An 11,779-nucleotide genomic window follows, 5' to 3' on the forward strand; every position below is an offset into this window, starting at 1 on the left:
TTCTGGTATCATTTATTGAAAAGACCATTCTTCCCTGTTATTCTGCTGGGTTAACCACCCCCCCACACAGTTTTATTGAGATATATAATTGACATATAACATTGTATTCGTTTAAGGTGTACAACATAATGATTTGATATGCGTATATATTATGAAATGACTGCCATAATCAAGTTAGTTAACATTCATCACCTCACAGTTAGAATATTTTTCCTTGATGAGAACTTTTAAGATCTACTCTCTTAGCAACTTTCAAGTATATAGTACGTTGTTGTTAACTATAGTCATCATGCTGTACATTACATTCCCAGGACTTATTCTATTCATCTTGTAACTAGAAATTTGTACCTCTCGACCACATTTGTGTATTTTGCCCATTGCCCAGCCTCCCATCTCTGGTAACCACCAATCTGTTCTCTGTGTCTATGAGTTTGGTTTTTTTTTTTTTTAGATTGTACGTATAAGTGAGATCATATGGCATTTGTCTGTCTCTGCCTGACTTACATCCCTTAGCATAATGCCCTCAAGATCCAACCATATTGTTACAAATGACAGGATTTCCTTCTTCTTAAGGCTGAATAATATTCCTCTGTGTGTGCATGTGTGTATATATATACATATATATACCACATCTTCCTTATTTATCTGTCAGTGGACACTTAGCTTGTTTCCATGTCTTTGCTGTTGTAAATACTGCAGTGAACATCGATTGCATATATCTTTTTGAGATACTGATTTAGTTTCCTCTGGATATATGCCTGACGTGGAATTGCTGGATTATATGAGGGTTCTGTTTTTAATTTTTTGAGGAGTCTACATATTGTTTTCCATAGTGGCTGCACCAATTTACTTTCCCACCAACAGTTCACAAGGGTTCCCTTTTCTCCAAATCCTTGCCAATACTTATTTCTTGTCTTTGATAACTCATTCTGACAAGTGTGAGATGATAGTTCATTGTGGTTTTGATTTGCATTTTTCTGATGTTTAGTGATGTTGAGGATCTTTTCATGTACATGTTGGCCATTTGTATATCTTTTTGGGAGAAATATCTATTCAATTTCTCTGCCTATTTTTTAATTGGATTGTTTTTTTGTTTGGTTGGGTTTTTTTTGTTGTTGTTTTTTTTGCTATTGAATTCTGTGAGTTCTTTATATATTTTGGATATTAACACCTTATCCAGTATATGATTTGCAAATATTTTCCCCCACTCTAGGTTTTCTTTTAATTTTATTGATGGTTGTTTTTACTGTGCAGAAACTTTTTAGTCTGGTGTAGTCCCCACTTGATTATTTTTGCTTTTGTTACCTTTGCTTTTGATGTCAAATTCAAAACTTCATTGCCAAGATCAATATCAAGATGCTTGCCCCCTATGTTTTCTAAGAGTTTTATGGTTTCAGGTCTTACGTTTAAATCCTAAATCCACTTTGAGTTGACTTTTGTGTATGATGTAGGATAGGGACACAGTATTATTTCTTTTTGCACGTGGCTGTCCAGTTTTCCAATACCATTTATGGAAGATACTGCTGTTTCCTCCTTGTATATTCTTTGCTTCTTTGTTGTAAATTAATTGACTGTGTACTGTACTCTGCTCCACTGATCTATGTGTCTTTTTTTATGCCAGTACTGTAGTGTTTTGATTACTATAGCTTTGTGTAATATATGGTACTTTGAAATCAGAAATGAAATGCCCCCTCTTTGTTCTTCTTTCTCAAGATTGCTTTAGGTATTTGGGTTCTTTTGTGGTTCCATGCAAATTTTAGAATTGTTTGTTCTATTTCTGTGAAAAATGCCATTGGAATTTTGATAAGAATTGCTTTGACTCTGCAGATTTCTTTGGATAGTATGGACACTTTAACAATATTAATTCTTCCTATCCATGAGCACAGACTAGCTTTCCATTTATTTGTGTCTTCTTTGATTTCTTTCATCAATGTCTTGTAGTTTTCAGTGTACAGATCTTTCATGTCCTTGGTTAAATTTATTCCTAAGTATTTCATTCTTTTGATGCAATTGAAAATGGGATTTTTTTCTTAATTTCTTTTTCAGATAGTTTGTTGTTAATGTATAGAAATGCACTGATTTTTATATTAACTTTTTAAAAAACCTTTTATTATGGAAAATTTTGAACATATATAAAAGTAAACAAAAGAGTAAAATAAATCCGGTCACCCTACTTCAATACTTACCAAGTTATGGCCAATCTTTATCTTTACCTACTCCTCTCTTCCACAATATTTGGAAGCGTAGCCTGACATAATTTCATCTCTAAATCTTACAAAATGCATCTATAATGTAAGGGTATTTTAAACATAGCCACAATAATATTATCGCACCTAAAAAGTTTAATAACAGTTCCTTAATATCAGCAAATCCAGTGTTCAAATCTCCAATTATTTCATAAATGTTCAGTAGTTTGTTTGAATCAGGTCCCAAATAAAGTCCACACATTGCATTTGGTTGGTATGTTTTTTTAGTCTCTTTTAATCTGTAGGTGTGCCTGCTATCATTTTTTTTTACTTAGTTTATTTGTTGATGTGTTGATGAAGAGTTAAATTTTAAATGGGCTATAACTTTAAGTTAATGGTGTTTAAAACTATTCCCATTGCTTGAAAGAATCAAAACACTTCCTGCTCTAGCAGTGCCTGATATATTTCTCTGTGAATATCTCAGGTTTAACTTGCCTGGTTCCTTTATCCCATAGGTGCTGATAGTTGATCTCTGTGCAGACAAGTTCTTACAGGAGGTGAGTGACAAACGATCAGGTGATTACATAATGTTTGGGGATAATTGGACAGAAAATATGTGAAAGTACTTAAAGAAGATGACTCAGGCAAAACTTTTAGTACCTACACATACTTGACACTGTGGCTGATCATACAAGATTGACATGAAAATTTTGGTTTGATTTTATCATTGCCTATCCCAAAAAAGGAAGGAGAAAACAAATTAAATGTCGTTCTCAAAAGAGGTAACCCTTCAAGTCCAGATGGGTTGATGTATAAGCCTCTGATTTAATTAAATTTAAACAAGCCTTTAGCACTGATTATTTCCAGATATTCTGTTAGTCAGAATCTAAAGATGAGTAAGACACAGTTTGAGCCCTCAGACCTTACAGTCTAATGGTGGGGAGGGAGAGCAGACTTATCCATAAAGTTTTAGAAGTGGTATAATAGAAATTTGTACGAGGTGTATAGTAGTGGCAAAAAAGAAGTGGTCATTTATTCTGAGTATTAAAGTAGGACAGGGAGTTAGGAAAGCCTTCATAGAACAGCGCCCAGTATGTAACTGTGTGGGCTTGTGAGCACTGACCACAGGGTTGAAAAGAATGTTTGCCAAGACTTTGTCTTTTTTCAAAATCTATTAGCTCATCACATTTGAAACATTTGTTTGGGGATGATCTTTGTAACATAGCATAAGACTGGTAGATGAGAGATATTTGATAGAAAGTTCCAGAAAATTTTATAAAATATTTTGTGTAATATGGTTAAGATGTATATACCATAAACATCATGGATTCTGCTCAATGTAGGGAAGGAAGCTTCAGACTGACTCTTCAGGCAAAATATATACAAAGTCACCTGTGGAATTTTGGGGACCTAGCTAGTACATGTTTGAGACTTTATCTCTCAAAGCTAATGAAAAATTTCAATTTCTTCTGTTAAGGTTTCTGATGAGGATGAAATTCTACCACCTAAACTCCAAGCTGCCCTAATGCAGATTTTGGAAGAACGAAATGAAATCTTGGCTCAGGAGCAGAACTTTTCACAAGGTATGAGACAGGTGGTCTGAGGACGTAAGGTCGAGGCAGTAAATATTTACTGAATGCCCTGCACCCTGCTACAGGATGTTTGAAAGTTGTGCGAGGTTGCCTGTGCCTGAAAGCTTATAATTTGCTTCGTTGCTGCCCCTCAGATGTGCCAGGTCCCCTTCTATTTTAGGACTTTTGCACTGGCTCAGTTCCATTTATGGAATGCTGTTCCTCCAGATATCCACATGGCTCCTGCCCTCTCCCTGCAAGTCTGTGCTCCAATGTCACTTCCTCAGTGAGGCCTTTCCTGACTGCGCCGTTTAAAATTGCACCCATTCCCTTAGCACTCCCTGTCATCTTCCCGACCTTATTTTTCTCCATGGCTTTTGTCATCATCTGATATGCTAGAATGTAAGTTCCATGAGAGCAGCACCTGTCTGTTGTTTTTTTCTATCTCCAGTATGTTAAACAGTAGTCAGTAAAGAGGTACTCAGTATTTGTTGAATGAATGGGTGAATAATATTTATTAGGTGACTGACTCTGTACCAGGCATTGTGCAAGCACTTAGCTTGCATCTTCTTTCATCCTCATGATATCCATGATGCAGGTGTCATTATTTAATCAGCATTTTACAGGTGAGAAAACTAAGACTATTTGCTGATGGGGGACATTAGAGAAGGAGTAGGTTTAAAGGAGTAATTGAAAGTTCAGTTATTTTTTTTTTTTTTTTTTTTTATTTATTTATTTTTTTGAGAGCCCACTGGCCCATGTGGGAATCGAACCAGCAGCCTTCGGAGTTCCGAGCACGGAGCTCTAACCGCCTGCGCCACCGGGCCGGCCTAAAGTTCAGTTATTAATGTCGAGACACTATTGGACATCTAATACCTAGCAGACATCCAAGTGGGGAAATAAATACATTTTTATATACATGAATCTGGGATTCAGAGGAAAGATTTGGACGGGAGACGTAAATATAGAAGTTGCTCTTTTAAAGCTATGGAACCAGATGAACTAACCCGATAGAGGGAGTATTGATAAATAAAGAGAGAGAGAGAGAGAGAGAGAGAGAGAGAGAGAGAGAGAGAGAGAGAGAGAGATATTTAAGGATTGAGGCCTGGGTTGGTTAGGAATGTTGTGGTTAGATTTCCAACATTTGGCAGTTGGGGAGAAGAGAAGGATCCAGCAAAGGAAACTAAAAGGAGCAGCTAGTGAAGTAGGAGAAAAGCCAGGAGAATGTGTGTAAAAAACACCCCAGGAGTGTGATATTATATAAGCTGAGTGAAGAAAGTATTTCATGAAGGAAAGAGTAAACAGTTACGGCTAATGCTGTGAAGAGGTCAAATAAGATGAAGACTAAGAATTGACCAGTGGATTTGACAATGGGAAGGGCTTCAGAGACTTTGGTAGCAGCAGATTCAGTTAAATGATGAGGAGAAAGTAAGAGAGTTGGAATGACATTCAGCTTTTTAAAGTTTTGATGGAAGTACAAAGAGCCAACAATAGCTAAGTCATTCTTGAAAAGATTGAAGGGTTTGCTCTACAAAACATCAAGATTAATCATAAAGTCATAGTACTTAAGATCGTTTGGTTTTGGTACAGAAATAAACAAATAGAGTGATGGAAAGAATAGAGAGTGCACAAGCATAAGGAGACTTGATTTGTGTTAGCACCAGCCTGCATATCAGTGGGAAAACAATGAACCATTCAATAAATACTAGGGAAATTGATTTTCCATGTGAAAAGAAATGAATATAATTTATACCTCAGATTATACACAAAATTAATTCCAATGAATTAAAGACTTAAATGTTAAAAGTAAAACATTAGACTAGAAGAAAATATTTTCTGTTTTGGGACAATAATGGATTTCTTAAATGTGGCACAAATCACAAACCATAAAGGAAAAGATTAATTTGACAATGTTAATTTTTTAAAATTTCTGTTCATCATGAGATACCATAGAAAAGAAGTAAAAAACAAACTACAAACTAGGTGAAGAGATTTTCAACAAATATAACTAACAAAGGAATAGTATCTAGAATTCATTTTTAAAAATTCCTACAATTCAATAATAAGATGAGCAACCCAAAAGAAAAATGGGGAAAAGATATGAACAATGACTTCATAGAAGAGGAAACATGAAAGGCCAATAAGTATATGAAGAGATATAAATGCGCCTGAACGTCAGGGAAATATAAATTAAAACCACAATGAGACACCATTTTATATGTACCATGTTGGCAAAAATTAAAAAGTCTGACAATATCTAGTGTTGGTGTGAGTGTGTAAATTAGTTCAACTGCTCCGGAAAAACAATTTGGTATCTAGTAAAGTTAAAGGTGTACATATCCTACAACCCAGCAATTCAGTTTTTGACATATACGCTAGAGAAACTTTTACACGATAACTAGGAAACAAGTACAGTAATTTTCATAATGGTATTGTATGTGATGGCAAAAAATAAAAACAACCTAAATGTCCATTGACAGGAGAATGTGACATTAAATAAGAATCTTAAAAATACATATTGAATAAAACAGGCAGTTGCAGGAGAAGATAATGTTTTATATTATGTTGAAAGACATACGAAACCTAAAATACGTTGTTGGGGTTACATAGGTGTGTAGTGTGAAACTAACGTATAACAAGGGAATGATGAACACAAAATTTCCAAACAATGGTCGCCCTCTGTTGGGGAGTCGGGGAACAACACCACTGAGCCGCATGTCACAGGAGCCCCAGAGACACACATCATGTTCTGTCAAGCATTGTAATGTTCATCTCACTGCTGACCTTATGAAATATTCATACATGTAAAAGAATATATAAAGTAGATACATTGAAACAGAAACAAAGGAAGGTGTTATAGAAAAACAATTTTGAAAAGAAAGGGAATTAGCTGTGAGAAAGGGGTACAACGGGTCTAAACTCTTCCAAGAAATTTTGCTGCAAAATGGAGGAGAAATGGGACAGTAAGTGGAGGCGATGGGAATGGGTTACAAGTGTTGACGATAAAAGTATTAATGGACCTTGGATTCTCAGCTGCAGAAAGGAAGAGAGGAAAAGGAAGTCTGTTGAACAAACTATAATAAAAATCTAGATTAGAATCAAAATACAATGCCAGAAGAGACCTTAGAAATCACCTAATCATCCATGTCATTATACAGATATAGAAAGAACAAACGAGGGGTTAAGCCAGTTGCCCACCTTTATACAGTTGCTTCATGGTAGACTAACTAAAACGAGGTTACTAACCTACTAGTTCATGGTGGAGCCCATGGGAAAGGGAAAGAGGCATTGTGAAGGAAAACAAAATACTATGTGGATATGGAAGAAAAAGGAATCTAAGCTGAATCTGAGGTTTGAGCCTGGAACCTGGAAGGCGTTATAATATATTATGGTGGTTAAGAATCACCTGACTTGGGAGTCTTGCGCCTTCTCCACTGTACGAGATGAGATGACCCCGGAGAATGTTTTGAGCCCATTTCCTCATCTGTAAAAGGGGAATAATACCTACCTCATTGGCTTGATACATTTGTAAAAGCACTTAGTACAGTGCCTGCTCCATCTTAAACCATCAACAAATTATTTATTGTGGAATAATCTTGGTGCAATGTGAAATGGGAAAGTTGAGAGATAAACTGATTTGGTGGAGAAATATAATGAATTTGGCATTGGACACATATTGCATTAACTTGATTCATATTCTACCAATTTCCCAAAGGAATCCGATATGGTGATTTTTAGACAAATGGAATTTAAATGCTAATGGGAAAGCCAAATGATGATCACCCATAGTAGTCTAAAAACGTAGAAGGTGAATTTTGGTGAAATGATAGGGCTGGAGATCTAAGGTTCAGAATTACCAACATGGAAACTCAGCCCTATCTCAATGCCAATTAGCTCTTTAAGGGAGGGTAGGTGAAGAGATGTGGTCTGAGGACCATGCTCAGGAGGAGGATGACGAGGCAAGAGAAAAACAAATGTTTGGTCACAGATGCAGGAGAAGAATCAGACAAGGGAGCATAAAATTGTGGGAATGAGGAGGAGGTAGCACAAATGCAGCATGGAGTTTAAAGGAGGATAAAAATAGAAAAGCAGATTGAACTGGGCTGGTTCTCACGGGTGGCCTCTGAAAGAGCAGTTCCATTGAAATCACAGATGTACAAGCCAGGCTGAGAGATGTAATAAGAGTATGTGTGGGAAGAAAATGAAGGTAAGGATGTAAGCCATTTGTTTTTTGTAAGTTATGAAGACTGCAGAAAAAGCCAAGAATGAGGATTCCTATGTTTATTCTCAGTCCTAGGCATCACTTTCATAACCAGAGCATACTTCCCATAAACACAAAACTTAAGAGGACTTTTTCTTTTCTGTCTTTTTTTGTTCTTTGATTTTTGTAACAGATGTGACACTCAACTCTCTGGTGTCTGAAGCATTTGTCAGGTTTTTTGTGGAGCTGGTGGGACATTATTCTCTGAGCATGACTGTCACTGAGCGTGGGGAGCGTGTATTTCAAAGAGAGCCATTCCGTAAATCCCACACCTCCCGAAGTGTTCGCCACTTCCTGGATCTCTTCATGGAGACTCAGATGTTTGCAGGATTCATCCAAGACCGAGAGCTTCGGAAAAGTGGGGTGAAAGGTCAGTTTCATCATAAAGTTGTCCCTCTGTATTTAGTGAGCACTTGGAAGGTTTGAAAATGATACCAACAAAAATTAGTGTAAAGCTACAAGGGCTCAAATACCAAGTTGTTTGTTATGGGAAATGTTTATTTTGTAATATTGTTTTAGCTGTGGAAGTACGTTGCTAGAGCACAGAGTTTTATTTAATTGGTTCTCAGTCTTGAACATTGGACAATTTGACCAACATGAGTTTTCCTTGTAGGTTTGTTTGAGGTCCGGGCCTTCCAGTATTTGGAAACAATTCCTGAGTCTGAGCCCAGTGGGGTGAACAGAATTTTGCGGAGTCTGGGTGAGTTACTGTGTTTTCCTGTTACATAAATGTGCCTGAAGTTTTCGCAGTAAGCGTGCCTCATCACAAAAGCTTTATTATTTGATCAATGATATAATCAGATCAAGTAGAATGACCAGAAACCATGACCCTAGTCCCAAAGTGCTTTGGAGAAAAAGAAGTCTCTTCCTTAGAGGTTGTTTGTGGACCATTTTCCTTAGATGAAGCTCCCGCATGATAATATGAATTTGCATGTGATAATCATTAATCTTCTCTTGGTCACATCCCTTGGAGAATCTTTTAAAAACTAGACCTTTTTTTCCAGAAAAATATACTTAGAGCATAGAAACAAATTTTACGTATAATTTTAGGGCATCCATGGACCTCCCTGAAGTCCATGCGTGGACTCCAGATTAAAAACATCTGGTTTAGAGGGCACCTGAAACAAAGGAGGATTTCCCACAAGTCTCTAATTTTACACTTCATAAAGAAACATGGTTGTTTATGATTTTTCAATTATAGCTAACTTTTAATTATCCAGTCAGTATGATATAGGAGAACAGTGGTGTGGTAGCCCAATACAATGAAGAACCTATATTCTATGATATTTATATTGGTCTTTGAAATATATTACCCTAATTAAAATTAGATCCTATCCTTAAAAAGACCCTGGACAAATTATGCTTTGGGCTGTTATTTCATCTTTATAAACATGGGGTTAGATTAGATCAGTGGTTTTCAGCTCTGGCTACAATATTATAATCTCTGGGGAGCAGGCCAAGTGATTTTACCCTACAGTCAGAGTTGAAAACCACTGAATTAGATGATGCCAGTGTTCTCTTCTACCTCTACAATTACACATTTGGGGTGGGGGCAAGTTTGGTGGTTAAATATAACAACTGATAGCTTGAGATGGCAGCTTACTCCTGGGCTGTTCTGAATGACTAGGTTGTTAATCCCTTGCCTCAAATAACATACCATAAAAACCGTGAACTAACTTTTTTCTGTACTTTTTTCTCCCTTTAGGAAGTAAAATGAAATTTCTGCAGAAGAAGTGAAATCTTTGATTGACTTGTCTCATCCTAAATAGAACGGAAAGTGCCAAAGAAAATACCTTTCCAGGCATCAGGATGCCCTAAAATATTCTACAAAATCCTTGAAAGTTGACAAGTTTGCAGAGTGGGCCGATTCTTGGAGGATTCTCTTGTTGCTACTGTAGTCATCACTGGAGAATTGTTGGGAGTCGTCTGGAAGCAGTGCTCTCTCTACACTGCCTCTAATTTAAGTGGCCTTTTCCATTTGATTCTTAGACTCATTCTTTGTGTTTTGTGCTTAGTCTATGAAGGCACTTGTCTTTTACAAGGGAAAGACTTGGTGTTGCATTTTGAAAAACAGGTCAAAGATGAGCACAATGAGAGAAGAAGCACAATGAGGGAGTAAGGTACTAGGGAAGCATGAGAACACTAGCCCTACACACAATTCTCATCGCTGAAATACCATGGCAACTTTAAACCTGTGGGCTTTTGAGCTAAGGAATATACTCATCACATGTATCTCTCTTCTTGTCTAATGTTCCGCCTAGGGGAGTCTCACTTGTATGGAAGCCCTATTTATTAGTACTGTTACTGAGTAGCTTATAAAAGTAGACATCATGCAACTCCTGCTCCACAGTGTGTGGCACTTGAGTAGCTTGTCTCTCATGTGTCAACATTCAACTGTGGAATTATAACTAGTAGGAAAATGTCTTTTCAAGGGCATGAAAACATTTTTCAGTGTCCACCATGTACCATGCACTGTGGTACATGTATCTTATTCAGTCTTTAAATCAACTTTCTGAGATAGTTCCGTTTCCATTTTACTAAGGAAGAAACTGGAATTCAAAAACATTAAGTAACTTGCCCAAAGTTGTACAACAGAGTTAGAACTGTTAGTTTGTGAACAGAGAAAGTTGGTTAGTCCTGCAGATGGAAATTTGAGCTCTATGGGATTGTACTGAAAAAGTTTTCTTCTGAGTTGAAGTGTAGCAGAGCCAACTCTGCGCTCTGAGGATAAAGGATTTCAAACTAGATGACACCTGTTTTGGTTCCCCTACAATTGTTGGACTTTTTGCTCTAATTAAATTGGACTGAGAATATGAACATTTCCTGGACATAGCATCACATAATCACCGCAACCTGTAACATATAAAGTCGTAGTAGTGACTGGAAAGAGGAATTTGTCAGTAATGGTGCAATTTCATTGATGTTACGTAGCAAATGGCAGTTTGTTTTCTTCAACTCTTGCTGATGGTTTGAATTGGCATAAAAAATATTTATTTAAACTTAACAAAGCCTTACCAGTTGTATGGGGATACAACGTATTGGCTTGTACAGTATTGTCATTATGTCCCGTTCTGGTGTGCATGACCTGAAGCTGACACCATTTAAGACCGGTGCTGTACAATTCGTATAGATGTCGGTCCAGAAAATAGAACTGAGCCCGTGTCTTTTTAAAAAATGTTTATTAAGCAGCTTACCCCGTGGGGCTTTTACCAGGTAGCACCCCGTTTGGTCTCTTCTGACACTCCCACCCTGAGGGAACAATTAGTGTTTGGGAACTGAGTGTTTCTGAAATGGGGGTAGGAGTTACTCCTGCGGTGGACCCTGGCCGTCCCTCTGTGAGGAGACCTTGGCTTCAGGAATAGGGGTTTTTTATTTTATCCCTGCGATCTGGAGCTGCTTCCTTTTCTTGGGTCTGTTTTATTTTTTTTGTAAAGTTTTACGAATTCTGGACATGTTTGTAAAAGAACTTCTCAAGATTTGTATACGACGTTGTTTACGGTTCTGATGAATAAACACAGAAATTCCACGGTCTCTTGGAGAATTTTCAATAAAATTAAGACGCGACGACCTCTTCCTCCACTTCAATCTACAGCATCTACCCAACAGTAGGTAAAAGGTAATCCGGGTCGACCCTAAGCTCAGCAGACCTAGAAACCGCAGCCCACATTCCCTGGTGCCCGGCAGACGGAGCCCGGGTGCAGGCCGCGCGGCGGGTCGGGCCGCACTCCGACGCCCCGCTGGGTCTTGGCCTGCTCCGTCCT

The 11,779-nt window shown here is 37.5% G+C and overlaps 1 protein-coding gene across 2 annotated transcripts in view; it reads left to right on the forward strand.

Moving 5' to 3' along the window:
- DENND2C (DENN domain containing 2C) overlaps positions 1-11,583 on the forward strand; it is a 72,946-nt gene extending 61,363 nt beyond the window's left edge. Inside the window, exons 16-20 of one of the 2 annotated variants that reach the window (XM_081025909.1) lie at positions 2,702-2,743; positions 3,664-3,769; positions 8,152-8,388; positions 8,632-8,718; positions 9,724-11,549. In XM_081025909.1, the coding sequence (XP_080882035.1) occupies positions 2,702-2,743; positions 3,664-3,769; positions 8,152-8,388; positions 8,632-8,718; positions 9,724-9,755 (504 nt within the window). In that variant the 3' untranslated portion in view covers positions 9,756-11,549. Of the gene's footprint in view, positions 1-2,701; positions 2,744-3,663; positions 3,770-8,151; positions 8,389-8,631; positions 8,719-9,723 lie in introns of both variants that reach the window. The other variant, XM_081025910.1, reaches the window with a different exon arrangement.
- The last annotated feature ends 196 nt before the right edge of the window (positions 11,584-11,779 follow it).

This window comes from Rhinolophus hipposideros (assembly GCF_964194185.1).
Source record: "Rhinolophus hipposideros genome assembly, chromosome: 19".
NCBI lineage: Eukaryota > Metazoa > Chordata > Mammalia > Chiroptera > Rhinolophidae > Rhinolophus > Rhinolophus hipposideros.